Source organism: Drosophila mojavensis, unplaced genomic scaffold (assembly GCF_018153725.1).
Source record: "Drosophila mojavensis isolate 15081-1352.22 unplaced genomic scaffold, ASM1815372v1 contig_136, whole genome shotgun sequence".
NCBI classification, from domain to species: Eukaryota; Metazoa; Arthropoda; class Insecta; order Diptera; family Drosophilidae; genus Drosophila; species Drosophila mojavensis.
In genome coordinates, this window is record NW_025318667.1 from 22,606,013 (window position 1) to 22,623,010 (window position 16,998).

The 16,998-nt window shown below is 44.0% G+C and overlaps 5 protein-coding genes and 1 long non-coding RNA gene across 8 annotated transcripts; 3 read left to right on the forward strand and 3 right to left on the reverse strand.

Annotated features, from left to right (window-relative positions):
- The first annotated feature begins 2,696 nt into the window (after positions 1–2,696).
- LOC6584491 (splicing factor ESS-2 homolog) lies at positions 2,697–4,464 on the forward strand. Its single transcript, XM_002010110.4, has 2 exons — positions 2,697–3,133; positions 3,196–4,464. Exons 1-2 carry the CDS (start codon positions 2,794–2,796, stop codon positions 4,347–4,349), a joined length of 1,494 nt encoding a protein of 497 aa, XP_002010146.1. The 5' UTR covers positions 2,697–2,793; the 3' UTR covers positions 4,350–4,464.
- Positions 4,439–5,632, reverse strand: LOC6584492 (sepiapterin reductase). Its single transcript, XM_002010111.4, has one exon. The coding sequence runs from the start codon at positions 5,291–5,293 to the stop codon at positions 4,508–4,510; it is 786 nt and encodes a 261-aa protein (XP_002010147.3). The 5' UTR covers positions 5,294–5,632; the 3' UTR covers positions 4,439–4,507.
- A 755-nt stretch (positions 5,633–6,387) lies between these two features.
- On the reverse strand, positions 6,388–7,167 carry LOC122756836. Its single transcript, XR_006356681.1, has 2 exons — positions 6,948–7,167; positions 6,388–6,798 (listed from the first exon to the last, which is right to left on the reverse strand). It is a non-coding gene; the product is annotated as an uncharacterized LOC122756836 (long non-coding RNA).
- A 739-nt stretch (positions 7,168–7,906) lies between these two features.
- Positions 7,907–9,231, reverse strand: LOC6584493 (sepiapterin reductase). Its single transcript, XM_002010112.4, has one exon. It carries the CDS (start codon positions 8,926–8,928, stop codon positions 8,134–8,136), a length of 795 nt encoding a protein of 264 aa, XP_002010148.1. The 5' UTR covers positions 8,929–9,231; the 3' UTR covers positions 7,907–8,133.
- A 1,183-nt stretch (positions 9,232–10,414) lies between these two features.
- Positions 10,415–13,077, forward strand: LOC6584494. Of its 2 annotated transcripts, none has more exons than XM_044007459.1 (4): positions 10,415–11,312; positions 11,379–11,720; positions 12,258–12,358; positions 12,418–13,077. In XM_044007459.1, exons 1-4 carry the CDS (start codon positions 11,256–11,258, stop codon positions 12,947–12,949), a joined length of 1,032 nt encoding a protein of 343 aa, XP_043863394.1. In that variant the 5' UTR covers positions 10,415–11,255; the 3' UTR covers positions 12,950–13,077. The 2 variants fall into 2 exon arrangements, with proteins under 2 accessions (XP_043863394.1, XP_002010149.1); XM_002010113.4 differs by having other exon boundaries at positions 10,417–11,312; positions 11,379–11,567; positions 12,255–12,358.
- An 821-nt stretch (positions 13,078–13,898) lies between these two features.
- On the forward strand, positions 13,899–16,410 carry LOC6584495. Of its 2 annotated transcripts, XM_044007438.1 has the most exons (3): positions 13,925–14,431; positions 14,529–14,589; positions 16,035–16,410. In XM_044007438.1, the coding sequence occupies exons 1-3, from the start codon at positions 14,095–14,097 to the stop codon at positions 16,093–16,095; spliced, it is 459 nt and encodes a 152-aa protein (XP_043863373.1). In that variant the 5' UTR covers positions 13,925–14,094; the 3' UTR covers positions 16,096–16,410. The 2 variants fall into 2 exon arrangements, with proteins under 2 accessions (XP_002010150.1, XP_043863373.1); XM_002010114.4 differs by lacking the exon at positions 16,035–16,410 and having other exon boundaries at positions 13,899–14,431; positions 14,529–15,991.
- The last annotated feature ends 588 nt before the right edge of the window (positions 16,411–16,998 follow it).

Genomic DNA, 16,998 nt, shown 5'->3' on the forward strand with positions numbered 1-16,998 from the left:
CGACTCCGGCCCCGGGCACAGCCATCCTGCGCGGCTCCGGCGCACGCACTTACCAAAATTAATGCGATCGATGACAACGCTGCCGATGCTGCTGCTGCTGCTGCTACTGCTGCTGCCTCTGCAACAATAAAAGGCAAAGGCCCAAAAATAGCTGGCATACATACAAACATACATACATCTATACATCTACACACTATAGCATCTATAACATTATGCTGCCCGCCGAAAAGGGACAAAGCAGCCACTGAAATTATGACACGATGTTTTCTTCTGCTGCACAATTATTGCCAACTGTTAACAGATTTGTTGGCCAAGCCGGCAAACTGCAAAAGGGGAGCAGCAACAACAGCAGCAACAACAGCAGCAGCAGCAACAGCAACAGCAACAGCATCTTCTTCGATGTCTGCTGCAGCATTTGTTTGATAATGATAATGGCATGTTGATGTCGATGGCACTTTCCATTGGAAAATTGAGTCATTTTCAATGGAATTATTGCCATTCTTATTGTGAAAAGATCGAGAAAAGCGAAAACACAAGTTAAGCATTATATAAATTATAGTGCAGATACCAAGGGAAATGCAAACGAGCTGCAGATGAGATGGCGATGCTGCAGATTGGATATACGATATAGATGAGCTAAAGCTACAGCTACGGTAATATATAAAGATAGCGAGAGATGGTAACAGAGAGTCGGTACAGATCAAGAGGTATACACTATATAGACTAACTTCAAGCCATCGCTAATCGTATTCTGATATGGGAAATATTTTATGATTGTATAGAACTTAATTAGCCTATTGACCGAAGTAATCAATATTTGCTAAACTAATTGGGAAATATATAAGCCTTTACCTTCCTGTACCATATTCCGTATGTATAATCACATCAAATGTCCAAAAATTTCGCTCGAATCAATTGACATGAAATCAGCTTAATGAAGTCGAAATTAGTATTAAAATTTGTAAAATAATTTTTTTTTATTTAGTGGAGTATCAACTTTTCCATTAAGTATATTTAGCTAGAAGCAAAAAAAGAGAAGGAATCTATTCGAATTGGCTTCTGAGATGGTATTATTATTAGCTTAGTAAGTTCAGGAAGCATATGAAGCCTTTAATGAATACTCTATTCTATTTGGTTAAGTTTTGGCTTTAGCACTGTTCGGCACTGTATAAAATTCTTGGCAGATAATGATTTGTATCTCAATTTTACCTAGTAGTTAAGCTTCACGGCTTATTCCTTTGCAAGTTCTGGCACACACAAGCATATATAATTATATAACTAAAACATTTATATCGTAAGTGTTGCTATAATTCCCGATTTTTCACGCCTGCAGTGAGCAAAGTTTATATTCAGATTTCCCATCTTTAGCTTTGAATAGCAGCAAAATGCTTTGTATTGCAAAATATATTTGAGTATATTAAGTCTTCTGCTAAAACCAATCTTCCTATTATTATTTTAAACAATTTTTTTTTTGCTGGCCTTGCGAAACGTTTAACAATTGTTTATTTTGAATACTAAAATAAAATTATAATTTAACAAAAATATACATCACATCTTTGGCCGCGTGTAAAACTCTATGTCTGTGCTTGCTGCAGTTGTGTCTATATTGTGTTTACATCAAAATAATTCTAAAACAAAATCTGCACTCTAGAAGTACGCATACGAGTCCACGTACGTGGATGGAAATTTGGGTTGACTGTGGGACGCAGTACTATTTGATCATCTTCTTCTATGTCATCGAATTCGACAAGCATGCGAGAGGCCGGATAGATCCTTTCTCCATTCCAATAGTTAACGACGTGACGACAATTTGGGCAGTTATTGTTGTGCTGCAGCCATCTGTGCAGGCAAGCCTTGTGGAACCAGTGGCTGCATGGTAGACGATAGGCGCCGCTCAAACCACCTTCCTTAGTGTTCTCCAAGCAAATTGTGCATTCAGCAGTGTCTGCTAGACGATCATATTGATACTGCAGCCACTTGTGTGTGATATATCCTTTGAAGTGGCACAGTGACGAGATGAGAATCAAAATAGCCGGAAGGAAAATTGAAATTAAAAAACACATTATAATAAAATCATCAAAGCAGATCATTGTGTCGCTATGCTGATTATCTCTTCAAATCTTGATTATGTATATAAAAATGCCCCCGAGCAGAAAATAAAAATATAAATTTTAGAAAGAATACTTATTTCACCAAATCAGTAATAATTTTTGAGGCTCTGACAAGTTACATACTCTCAACTATATGGAGTATACTGAGCAATAATTTCTGGGTTGCTATGATCGTTATATATTTTCAGTTAATTCAAACATTTTGAAAGCTATGAAACCGTTAACTATAACGCATTTTTTCGAAAATTAGGGAACAAGCAAGGGAGTGCCCATAATATAATTTTAAAGTGCAATCGATATATAATTAGCTGCTGCGATAGTTTTGCAGCAGTATGGCAGCTCTCGCTCATCAAACATATGTTTTCCGCTGACAAAACATCGATAAGTGAAAGTTTCCGTCGCAAATTATGAAATGATTCAATTGAGAAAGAAAAATTAAGAAAGAAGTAAAGTTATAAATTTAAAAAAGTATTTAATTTATTAAGTTGCATTTTATGCTATCTTTTAAATGCTTATATTTTATAAACCTGACAGAGTGTCCAATCGATGTATCGCTTGCTGGCAACATTAAAAACAATCGATATATTTTATGATACCATCCCTTTCTCTTTACAGATTTAGTCGTGTTTATATTTTTAATTAACGACGTTTAATAATACTATTTTAGGCGGCGTTCCACACAATGACTGATACACCGAAGACGCCAAGCACTCCTGGCAGCCGGGCCATGGAAGTTGCCAAAGTGCAGGACCGTGAACTAGCGCAATTTAAGATGCCTTTGCCTAGCAGTACAGACGGACGTAAGCATAAGCCAAAGATCCTAACGGAGGAGCGCTACATCGAGGAGATGTCCAAGATCATACAGCGTGACTTTTTCCCCGATCTGGAACGGCTGCGTGCACAGAACGACTACCTCGATGCAGAGTCGCGTCGTGACTTCCTGCAAATGGCTGAAATACGGGCGCGTTACAGCTTGAGTCGTGGCTCCAACGCAAATAGCAGACGCAACAGTCGCAACAATGGTAAGCTCCTACGGGTTTGTGTGACGATGATCCTTAACATATTACTTTATTGTACATTACAGCAATGTCGCCAGCAACATTTGAGACGCCGTTAAGCACAGCCAACGCAGGTGCAACTCCACTTCCAAACACTCCGAACTCCACCACCAGCAGCCAGAAGAGCAGTGTTAGTCAGAGCACTGCCGAAGGTGGTTGCCAGGATGCCATTTCGCGTAAAATGTCGCTGGACAGCTTCCTGCACAATTACACCAGCGAGGATAATCAGAGCTTTCAAGAAATCATCGAAACAGCTGAGAGAAAACTGCGACAGAAGTACGCAGTTCTTTACAATCATGAGCAGCTGTCCACGGATCAGCTACAGCGAGCCCTGCTGCTGCCCGGCATTGAGGAGCAGTTCGATACACCCGATCCATTGCGCAAAATCGAGACATGGAAGTACACCAACAAGAACTCTGTCATGTATGTGCCGGATGGCGTCGAGATGTCCGAACAAGAAAATGTGAAGCACCAGGATCGCAAACCAATTATACGACACGATGCCACAAGACTGCCGGCAACGATCCAGGTGGAGGCAGAAACGAACCCTCCGGATGCCAATGCCAATAAAAATCCAACTAGCGAGGAGTCAAGCACAAACACGCCCAGAATTCGAGGCTTTGATCTGTTGCGCTCACCGTCGCCGCGACCCGGCAAAGCCTTCTCGCCAATCATGACCTGGGGCGAGATCGATGGCACGCCCTTTCGTCTGGACGGCGGGGATACACCGCTACGCCACATGCCCGGACCCTCGTTTCACATCAATGAGAACTCACGTCGGGAGAACATTGCCATTGCGCTAGCCGAGAAGGTTAGCGAAAAGATGCGCAACCAGAAGCAACAGGCTCTCAACACAGCACGTCGTAACATCGGCTCGCCCTTTGTGCGGTCCAGCATGGAGCGCTTGGCGAGCATGTCACCAGCTGCCCGACGCTTAGCCACAGGCAAACTGGGACTACGCAGCACTCACACTCCACTGCTGACGCCTTCGCCCGCGACGCGCAAGCGCAAGGCTCCGAGTGTGGTTCGAACCATGCCATCGACGGTCAATAGCAAACAGACTCCGGCCAAGAGCACAGCCACCGGTGCTGTCACGCCCATCGACACGGGCTCCACTCTGACAGACGATCTACTCAAAATTCCAGCGAAAAGACGCAGCGCTGCAGCCGATTTCTTTTGAATTGCTTCAAGTTTGTTTCAATATTTTGTTTAACGAGCTTTTTATTCGTATTTAGTTAACATAGCGTAATATAATTTTATAGAACCAGATTAAACTTTCATTTATATTTATTGTATGTAATATATATGTATGTATATTTCGATCAGATATTTGTATTTCTAGTCCCGGTAGTCCACATGATCCCCCGACTTGAATTTCTTTGCCTGTAGCACCTGCACGAATTTGAGCACCGTTTGCTGTGGCGTGAGCATCGTCTTCGATTCACGCTGTTCCTTGAATGCGGCCGCCAAGCCCGGATCGTGTGACTCTGTCTGCACCTGAAGCGTCATTTGTGTGTCGATGACACCAGGCGCATAGTTTAGCACCAAAGTCTTGCCCGCCGACTCCTCCAGGGCCAGCACACGGAAGTACATCTCACGTGCCGCCTTGACCGTGCAATAATATGCCATCGAGGGGAATGGTTCCAGAGCGGCCAATGTGCTAAGATTCACCACCAGCTTGGGAATACCGGCAAAGGTGCGCATGAATTCAGCATTCAATGCCAGCGCCGAGAATAGGTTGATGTGATAATACTGCTCCAGCACCTTGGTGTCGCCTATCTCGCGAGCATGCTTCGATGTGTCTCCCAATGTGCCCGCATTGTGCACCACAATTGCACGCTCGAACTCCTTGCAATCTTTGCCCTGCAGCGTCTCGTCAAGAATGCGCGCAAAATCCGAGCTATCGGCTGTGGCCAGCTCCAACAAATACGTGTGCACTGCCAGCTCGGGACGATCTGCTAGTATGGTTGACTTGGTCTCCTGCAGCAGAGACTCGCTGCGGCCCATCAATACGACCATCGATCCCGCTGCCTTCAATTGGCGCGCCAGCTGTTGGGCCATCTCGCGACCAATGCCACGCGAGGCGCCAGTCACCAGCAAATATGTGCGCTGCTCCAAATTCATGGCGAAAGGCAAGTTTTATTCCGTACCCACGAGCTGCTGCGTCAACAGTTGGTTGCAGGTTTATTGTGACTGTCGACCAAAGGCAGCTTTCAAGCAGCTTCCTCGAAAGCTTTGAAAAGTGTATGTATCTGTATCAGTTTATACCATCAACAAAATATACTATATGTGTGTGCGTGTGGCTGCATGTGTGTGTGCTGCCGCTGTTGAGTCTTCTATAGGTTGTGACACTTGTAAGTTTAATTGGTTTAATGCTCGTGCCTAAGCCACATTAGTGTATCAAGTGTCATAACTATATCGATAATAAATAGAGCCTCTTTTTGTCGTGCTTTGTTCCCAACTTTCGCATTTGGGAAGTTTGATGAGCTTTTGCTTGCTTACACACACATGTTTGCGTATAGGCATATGTATGCCGGCATGTACATATGTATGTGTGTACATATTTACGTTTACGAGTTTTACTCTGTCCAATTTAGACATATGTAGCTATGCATAGTTGCTTAACCGCTTTGATTCGCTTGGCCTGACATCGGCATAAAAAGGTTATCGGCTCTACATGCTGCTCGCATTCAAATGATAATTGCTTATTAATTGTCGCACTTAAGATCGCATAATAAACCTGCAAATGAATTTAAACAGCAGCCGCTTATCAATAGCCCTCTGTTCGTACAGTGCGGAATGCTAGTGCAGTTATTGTCAAGGTCGAAATAACTAAAATACATACTTAATGATATTGTGAAAACTTGAGTAAAAATGAATAAGAGATTATAAAAAGCTTGTCTCTATTTTTTAAATGAATATTGAGAGTCTGTAGAGCACTGTTTTTTCAAAGCTCCAAACGTATACACACATACATTCATATACATATGTATATTAGAAAATGAAAGTACACTGAACAAATTAATGCAAAAAGTAATAAAAGAAAATTGAGCTAGTTTTAGGACATATCGTACGGATTTAGAAAATAATAATACACTGATAAAAATAATAGGCTTACAATGTTTCTCATTTTTTATTTTTAGTTCTTAATTTTATTCAGTTCGTTTATAATTTTATATTATTTTTATTATCATATTTTATAATTGAAAAAAAAAAAATTTAATTATTTGGTATTGAATGTTTTCTTCCTCGGTTTTACATTAAATGAGTATAGTGTTTTAAGCTTAAAATTTAAGTTAAGCTAATAAACGATTGATGCACTTAAATATCATCCAATTACTAACGATTTCGTGCTTGCCAAACATCAAATGTTTGCAATTAATGCTTTACTTAAACGCATGAATGTACAAATGTATGTATATGTGTTTTTGTGTGTGCGTAGACAGTGTAATTATTTCGGCATGGCTCAGTTGCCTCGCTCATTATGGCAACATTGTTGCTGAGCCGGCGATTGTGATTGGGTCTTATCAGCGATAATGTTGCGTTGCTCTCGGAAGACTTGCGCTTTTTAGTGAATGGTTAATCGAGCAAAGAGATAACATTTGAGTCATGCCCCCGGTATAGCAGAGCTGGGATAGATAGAGAGGGAGGGACATTCCAATAATCAGACTGCTGTTGAACAGAATTTATATTCACGTTTTGTAGGTGTGTGTGTAAACTTGATTTTGCTTGAATTTCACGCAAAATGTATCGATAACAAAATTAATGAATGCCATACCTAGCAACAGGGTGGCCACTGGCCCGTAAGGCTCCATGGCATTTGGTAATTTATGTGTGCTTTTTCGATTTCAGACAAATTGGAAACTTGCTGTGCTACAGTTTTATATAAATTGAATTTGTACACGCTGTGAATGTACTAAAAATTCGCTGATTTTAGAAAATGTATTATTTTGCTCGAAAAAACTTTTACGAAATTGCCACGCCTACTGCAAGCGAACAGGTTGAACCTTTGACAATTATAGAGATTATAGTCAGTGATGTCGGGAAAAGAAGGAAAAGAGGCGAAAATGTCTGTAAAATACGGAAATGGCTGAATATTACGAAAAAGGACAGAAAACAGGATAAACAATTTTTTCGTATAAATTAGCAGTTTATACTACATTTGCAGATTCTGCAGTACGCCTTATTGTTGTCGTCTTCATCTCGAGCTATCCACGACTTGAAATCGGGCTGCTGTAGCCTTGGACATTTTATCACTCTATTCGAATTGAATACAATTACAAACGATATCTATAAAACATACAAAGCACCTGCACAATTCAATTTTTGGCACGGCTCTTAACCAAATATCGGTACACAATTTAGCATATTTCAAGTGTTCTGCAATATTAAATAATAGAATTCTGTTGCATCCACAACCGATCAACTGGAAGAATAGCCAACCAACTGGAAGAATATGAACACGATTCGCATTCATTCTGGACAGATCTGTCCGAAAAAAGCACAAATTGGCATCACTGGTTATAGTTCGCACGTTCATACCAGTTAATCGCATCATCAGGCCAAATCTATTTAAGCTGTTTTTTTTGAGAAAGCTTGTTATAAAACTAATCACAGCTCATATTCTGGCTGTTTAATTCATTATCTCTATAAGATCGGCCAAAGATCAAGCCCAACGACATGCTGCACACATCAATACCCTTATCAGAACCCCATTTAAAAATAAAAATAGCTTTGTTTTGTGTTTCGTTTTCGTGTGTCTCGTTTGCGAAGCACGCAAATTGTACCGTTAGTAGCACAAGGATCAGCAGCCATATTTTATTCAAATCCGTATTCAGTTGGACAAAATCTAGGTCGACACCGTTCGCCATGTTAAAAAGCATGTCAGTGGCAGTTCGTGCCCGTGCGAGCCAATTGCGATAAGAGATTGCAATTGGATGCACAGACCACGACTGCATTACTACTCATAAGAAGAAGGTGTCGTAGTAGTCCACGTCATGGCCGGACACAAAGGCGGTCTTCTCCAGGATGTTGATCAGCTTGAGCGTGGACTTCAGCGGCTCGACTCGCGGCAATTTTCGCTCTGGCGGCATCTCGATCAGCTCCTCGGGCGTCAGAATGTTGCCGTTTTCATCGCAATGGGTGCGATGCGTCTCGAGCAAGCCGGGCGCATAGCTGAGCACATGCACATTGGCGCGCGCCTCCTCCGAGGCCATGCCCCGGAAGTACATGTCACGCGCCCGCTTGCACGAGCAGAGCAGCGTGCTGTAGACCAACGGGCGCACCTGCAGCGATGAGGTCACATTGATGGCCAGCTTCTCGATGCCCCTCAATTGGAAGGCGTTCAACCAGCGTTGATTCAATGCCACCGGCGCGTACAGTTGATGCTGCACATACTCGAGCCAGGTCTGCTCCGTCTGCGGCTCCAGCAGCATATGCGTTGCAGTCTCGCCCTCGTTGTGCACCATGATGGTGCGCTGGAAGGGCACATCTCCGGCCAGCAGCAGGCTCTGCTCCAGCAGCTGCACGCCATTGCTGTGCTGGGCATCCCAAACGCCAGGGACTATGAGGACCGCATCCGATGTCAGCTGCTGTCTCAAATCCTCCAATTTCTCGGGATTTTCGTCCAGGATGAGCGCCATCGAGCCGGGTGCCAGGCGGCCGCACAGCTCCTGGGCAAGCGTCTGGCCAAACGGATTCGAGCAGCCGCTCAGCACCAGAAACGTGCGCACACTTAGATCCATTCTCTTCGCTGCCATGACGACCTGCAACAGGATGCCCGCTGTAGACTGACTGCTGTTCCGAACACTTTTGACTGTACAACTGTACTGATCCAACCGATGTGCTCCAAGCGAAATGCTAGACTCGGTTGCGGCTGATAAGCGGCCTGTGTACCACGTGTGTCTTATATGTGGGGGGAATCTCAATTGAATTGATGAGACTTAAGCTGATATTGCGTCAAGTCAACTGTCCTAATCTCACTGACTGACTGACTCGCTCGCTGGCTGTCTATGCCTCTGTGTCTATCTATCTGTCTCCGGGTTTGCTTCTCTGAGCTCAGCGTTCCGCGCGCTTTGCGCTTTTATACTTCGTCCGCTTGGCGATAAGGTGATCGAACTCTGCCTCCCCTGCCTTCTGTTTCGCATTCTGTTCATTCTGTTGCCGTGCGCATCCACGGCGGGTGTCACCATGACCATTTGTAATTAACCAAATGGCTGAAAGTCACAATGGAGCACGCGTCTGTCGCATGATCAGCGACGCAGCTGAAGCTGCTGCTTCCGTAGTATATCTTGTGGAATCAAAACAATATATTTATTTATATATATATTGGGACTACTATAAAGAGTGAACATTCCCATAGTTGAACAGCCCATACTTGCCATATGGCAAGGCCGATAACCTATATACCCCTTCAACTTCGTTTTATGAATCACTTTGTATACTCGTTCACGATGGGGATGGAGTATATTGGGTTTTCGCTAGTTTCGCTATTCTAAAAACTTGAATGTTAAACTAAAATTAAATCACTCATTCTGATTAAATGTAGACATTTATTTTGTCCGCCCATTGAAGAATAATAAATCATTAAACATAAATGTTTGAATCAATGTCTAAACTGAACGAGTATCATGCAGTCAGTTGCGCCTAATTGAAACGTTATTAATAGCTTGATTTTCATCGTTTTTAGATCAATGTATACTTTATTAAACAAATATACCTATCATTCACCTTATCTAGACTTCACTGTAGTTACCTAATTATCCCAGCTCGCTTGAATATGTACATATTGTATATAAGTATGTAAAATAAAATTGATTTCTTAAGTATTAACCTCTAGATTAGCTTTTTGTGTTACAGCTTGTTATAGAATCTAATAACTGTCGTGTGTTAATTATTTAAAATGCTCTCTGAACCGTTGGCATGCGATTATTTTTTTAATTGCATATATTAATTAAAATATACATATGTATATTATAGAGTATTTTTAATTTATATACTGTCTGCTATGTGCGCAGATTACAACTGAAAACAATTTGCAAAAACTTTTTACAAAACGTCGACAAAAATCAATAAACAAAATTATTGCCCCGACCGTTTCAATTTGAAATGGAAGTAACGCTGCGCATATTTACACTAATATCGATTAATATTCAATATCGATAAATGTGAAGCTGCAAGCAAATGCACGTAACTGTGCATTCAATGTGTGCAAATGTATGTATGTATGCATGTATGTATATACATATATATGTGCGTCACATCCATAGACAAATCAACATCGCAAATTTGCAAACACGTCTGCTATGTTATTTACTAAAACAGAAATTAGGTCAGTGGCCTATTTTCGCTACCCACGGACCAATGGAAATGGCAAACCCTGACGTTGACCGGGGAATTGGGACGCGGCGCTAATCGGGCAAATCGTTCGCAAATGCTCTTGATTTTGCACAACTTTCATTGTTAATTTTTTGGCAGCGTCGGCGCCGGCGTCGACGTTGCCGTCGGCAGTGACTGAGACAGAGACAAGATAGAGACAGAGACAGCAAGAGAGAGACAACGAGAGTATAACATTAGCGATATGAATTTCATGGAATTTGCAAAGTTTCGCGCGGTTTAGCGTTTATCACCACATCCCACAACATCCACTTGTCGCTGCACACTGGGCGTTGGGTCATTGGGCACGTGCTGCCGCCGAGCGAAAGCAGCGATGCGCAGCTGAACTCGCCCCAAGAGCCTGAACTGCGACCCTGGCGCGTAGAAATGAGAAAGTGTCCCTGCCCAATGGAGCTGGCGACGCTGAGTTTCATTTAAAGCGAATCGCAGACATCGTGCATATGCAATAAGAATATCAGTAATAATGCAAATAAGAATAACATAATGCACAACAACAGCAGCAGCACTAACAACAACAACAACAGCATCAACAACCTGAGCTGAGCTTTAGATCTTGGGTATAAAACGTGTGGGTCGCTGCGATGTCAATTCAAACGTTTAACGAGCTCAGAGCAGCACGCGACCGATAAGACGAGCCCCCCCAGTAACATCATACATTGTATATAAAAATATTGTAATCAAGCATTTAACAATGCACGCCAGCAAATTAGTGTTGTCTCTGGTGTTGACGCTGCTGTGCTGTCAGGGCGTAAGTAACTGGAACTTTCTACTGAGATTGGCCCAATTGTCTAACTACGATTTCCGTCATTTTCAGCTGTTGGCAGCTTGTGTCTGCTCGGAGAAGGGCACCGATTTCTGTCAGAGCTGCCAGGGACCGACGATAGTGCGACCGCGGCCCCGCTACTATGAGCCCAGCGAGGTGAACTTGTCGCCCATCGGCGACAATTGCTGGTGCAGCAAGCAGTTGATCGAGCCCGCCCAGCTACCGAAGACCTGCGGCAAAGTACGTGAGCTCTTTCAATATGTGCACGCATTTAACAATCTGTTGAGCCGCCGCATGCTTGAGGGCGCCATCGAGGCCAAGACATTGGCGGCACAGCGTCTGGCCGAGCGGCTGCAGCGCTTGGAGCAAGCCGACTGCCACAAGAGGCGTGCCGTGCACATGGTGCCAGCGAGCTATGGCTACGGCCTGTGACTAACCCACTGAAGTGGCTAACAAACTTAATCATAAGAATTGTAGATCAACCCCAAACCAGACTATACAGTAGTATACACGCATGCCCAGTTTTCGCCCCAGCACAATAAGCTAACACGCACATACATACATACACACACATGACCACATCCTCTGTAGAAGCTGTCAATGCCACGATCAACGTTTCCGCATGCAAGCGCTATCAGCGACCGAATGTGCGCCGCAATAGGCCAACCATAACAACGTTGTGCTTGCATCAACATAATTATCATCATCATCATCATCATCAGCAGCAGCAGTCACACCACAATAACATCATCATCGTCATCATCATCATCGTAATGGACTTAGGCATCATCGGTGGCTCTGTCGTCATTATCATCCCGTACGTGCGCCAAGCATTAACAACAGCAACATCGACAACAACAACCTGCTTGCAATGATAGAACTTAGTCAATACGATACCGATACCCAAAACTCTCGTCATTTCCACAGAAGCCACCATGCAAACCCACCTGCGGCTGTCAGAAGTGCCAAGATAGCAGCTACGCCAGCTCCAGCAGCAGCAGCAGCAGCAGCAGCAGCTCCACATACGATAAGTGAGTATTTGAATGCTCGGCCTACGATCCACAGTTGCTATCAATGAAATCTATTTTAGCATTGGCTATGCGGCCGAGAAGTCGAGGGATGATAGCCCACCGGCTGATCCCATCAGCGTCAGCCTGGCCGTCCAGGCGGGCAAGGCTATCAATGTGCCCGAGGCCAAGCTGTCCTATGGATTCGCACAGAAGCCCGTGGATGGACAACAGAAAATCTTCTTCTCCAATGTGCCCGAGGAAAATCTGTTTAAGCTGAAGAGCGATGTCATCACACTGAAGAAGCGCAACTATGTGGCCAAAGAAGAGGAAGAGGAGGAGTACATAGAGGAAGAAGAGGAGCAAGCCGCCGAGAGTGACGAAGCGGCGCCGCAATTGACATACAAGCAGCTTGGCTACATAACCGAACAATTCAAGAATCCCAAATTCAAGAAAATCATCTCATCCAAATCCAGCTACAGCTCCAGCTCAGGCAGTGAAGGCTACGGCAAGGTGGGTGGCAAAGTTTCGGTCGACTGCGGCTTCAAGCCCGGTCGCGTCGCCCCCTATCGCAGTGCCCGTCGCCAGGAGCTGGATAGTGGCAGCTACTATTAGGTAGTAAGAGCAGAGTCTGTAAATAATTGTATATGAATAGGGATGGATACAATGATGATGTATGATGTATGTATGTTTTAGTTAGCGTTTACAATTTATTTAAAATACACGATCCTTTTTAACAGTTAGCTGCATTTTGAAGTACATATGTATGTATGTATATATATTTTTCTTTTATCGAGGTGAAGGAGATGGCATTGCTGCTTATAAAAACTCTTGATAGCATTGAAGTGAAAATATCACATGAAACGGGCCTGTAATGCATTAATCTGAAGAGCACGCTCATCATGCTTATTTTTCTTTCAATTCGAATGTCAAGACAATCAGATAAACAATACATAAAAAGTGAATTCCACGTAAAAATGTTCGATAAGCAAAGAACACACGATTAAATAAACATTTGTATCAGCAGTTTTTCAATTTTTTTGCTGCCCTAAAAGTATACCATACATAATGTTGGCTGTGGGTCGCTAATAAAAGAATAAATTAATTTTTTGAGACACACCACAGAAAATGCCCTTTAACGGCCGAAAGTTTAGAGGTCTTTAGATTTTCGATGGCTGACTTTAGCCAGTATATCGATTAATCGATACATCAACTCCACTACAATCGCTGCACTTAACAGTAAGCAGTGCGAAGCAGTTGCAAATCAAACACAAATGTTTATATAATTTTTCTGCCCCCAAACCCAAGTGCAACACTTGATTCGGCACTGAAATCAACGAACGCTGGAAACATGACTTTTGACAGAAAATATCGCAAGCGCAAATTATTTGAAAAGGTCAGCGCGAGCAACAACAACAGCAACAACAGCAACAGCAACGCGAACAAGTTGCAACAGCAGTGGAAAGCAACAACAATTGGAGTGAAAAAAACATTGTTCAAGTTCAAGTTCAGCCGCAGTCGTCGCCGCCGCCGCCGCTGGCTAGAACAGACAGCACTCCAGACGTGGTCGCTGGTGCTGCGTGAGAGATTGCACTGGATGGAGTCGAAGCCGATATAAAGAATGCGACGAGCCAAGCTTGGGCTAGTTGCCAGAGCGCCAGATACCTAAACAGACGCCGTTTGATAACATTTGATATACATATATATATATATAAATATTTATATATATATATAAATACATTTATATAGCTATACATACCATGTCGATCGCGATGGCGCTACTGCCAATTGTTGTCTTGGCGCTGCTTGGCCATGTTGCAACAGCCCCCACGCCCGTTCAGGTTGTCTATACGGGAGAGGATGGCTGCGCATGCCCCACCCAGCTGGGCTACCAGCTGAATGTGCCCAATCCGAGCAAGCCCAAGAAGTACGAGGGCGGCCAGTATGGCTATCGCGTGGACAAGCCCGTGCAGGCCAAGGCCAAGATAAGCTACAGCTTCGACTTTACCGTCGAGGAGCCGCGCACAGCTGCGCCGCCCACAGTCAAACCGGCCAAACTGTACGCCAAGGTGGACCGTGTTACGGTCAACAAATCAGGTGGGTAACACCCGAGCCTAATATGACAATGCACATTAACCTCATCTCTCTCTCTCTCTCTCTCTCTCTCTCTCTCTCTCTCCCGCCATCATTGCAGATTGCCGCGCCCGGGACAAGTCGAGCTGCAGCTGCAGCAGCTGCTCCGCTGCCAAGCCAAGGTACGTAGCCCAGCAGCAGCAGTCCATGGCCATTGCCAATGGCAATGCCATACGTCGTCGTCGCGACCTACGTTCGCATGGGTCGCTGCTGCGCAAACGCATAATGCGCCAGCAGCAGTTGCAGGAGCGTCCGGTGCGTTATGTTAAGCTCTATCACAAGGATCTGACGCCACAGCAGCAGCAGAAGATGCGTATATTTGGGCTGGTGCCCCCACAGGAGCACGCGCCCACCAAGATCAAGCGTAAGACAAAAAAGACATCGGCCCAGGGCGTGGGGCATGGCAAGCGCTGGCTAGGCCTGGGTCGCCACTTGGTCAAGCGCGACATCAAGGGTGAGTATGATCTGCTGGAGCGGGACCGTGCCAATATTGATTTGACGGCGCCAGAGATCATACAATACATGCCGGAGACACTGAATCCCAGTTTCAAGCGCGGCCAGTGCCATATGGGCTGCGGCGCCATCACAGCCAGCAGCCCAGGCGATGCCGCCGAGGAGGCGCCACAGTTCAGCAGCACAGGCAGCACCGAACAGCCCGAGATATCGGAACGAAATACCGAGCAGCCAGATATATCGGAGCAATCGGAAATGCCGCCACCATCACCGCCACCACCATCGTTGGTCAACACGATACCGGCCAAGCGCTCGGCGCTCAGCTATTTCCCACAGCAGATACCCTCGCCACTGTTGGGCAACTACAATGAGTACAGATTTGTGGATGACTCGCAGCTGCGAACGCTGCTGTCGACCACCTCGGTGCCAGATCCACTCGAGCAGAGCTCCACGCCGCTGCAATTCGCTGGCGATCTGCAGTCGATCAATCCGCGCACCTATGCACCGCCAGTGCTGGGCATCGCCGATGGCTATCCGGTGGAGCACGTGGCTAACAATCAGCTGGATAGCATCATATCGGGCATTGTTTACAAGCATCCGGAATATGTTGATACCGATTCACAATATGGCGGCGTCTTGGTTGACCCCGAGCCCGAACAAAGAAAGCAAACGACCGACTTTCTCAAGAAGCTCTTCGATGGCCGTCTGGGCGGCTGGGGCTTCGACACGTCCACCGAACCAGAATCGGCGCTCAGAGCTGATTACTCGACGACGCCGTCGACAACCTATGGCTACAATAGCCACAATCACGACGGCTACAGCTTGGATACGTACAATGTGCCGCCCATCACAGACTATCTGCGCGCCTGGTTCTAGGCACCACTCGCCTAAGCACTTAACTAACTCTGTGGGCTGATAGATCATTGTATTATACACATATATATATATATATATTTAGTGCGGTTGTTTATATAGGGGGATGTCTGTGGTTCAACTTCTATGCTAGTTGCCTAGTTTATAATAAACTTAATACGAAAACAAATTACAACACAAATAAATGGGTAAATTATTGGCGGCTTTTTTTTCTCACACTCTGATTCGATTCTCGTTGCAGCTACTACGGCCACGGCAACGGCAACGGAGACGGCGGCAACGGCTACGGCTACGGCTACTAAAGAAGATGACCCAATGGGCCAGCCAAAAAAATTCTGCTGAGCCCCGCAAATCTGGGCGCGCATTTATTTAGGCCAGTGGAACAATGCCCGCTCCACTTGTACAGTTTCTCTATATATATATATATGTAAAAATCTTTGTATATATGGTTTGTAAATTGTATTTAATTTATTTCTCATATTGCACTTTTCATCGTTCTGTCCCCCCGTCCGTTCGTGTGTGGAGCGTTTTCTGTTTACGTTCACAATTCAACGTCAACTTCTGAGTATGCTCCAAAAAGTATTCAATAAAAGTCTTTTGCTTTGTCTAACTACAAATATGTGCTTATTTCTTACTATCTAAATAACAATTATTACATGTAAATGTTTCAGATTGTCTACACTAACCATATGAATACAGACTATGATGATGTATTTACACGTAGTTAAACCATAATTAATAATTACTTTATACATATGTAATTTAAACATACTAATACATGCATGTTTTCTGCATACTCTCATATGTATATACATATGTATATTCGTGCTCCTATCAAGGTTAACAGCTACTCTCACATTCTTCTTTTGTCGTTCACGTTCATGTTTTAGTTGCCTTGAAATGCTAGTAAATTTGAACAGGAAGTCGGTTTCTTATCGATGCATCAAGTTTGCCGATTGTTTGGCTATTAGATTTCTGCTATCTCTGATAGATTAGCTTTTGCATCTCTTTTTCTCTTTTGCACTTTTTCCAGTTTCGTTGCTTTTTAACTATCTGTTCGAGCATTTATTATCCACATACCATACACATTCCAAGCGTATTTCACGATTTTTGCGTGCCAAATAAATGCAAATGCAAAAGAAAATTCGAGTAGAAATTTCTCAGTCATAAATTAATGTGTGATGTACATACATACATACATACAT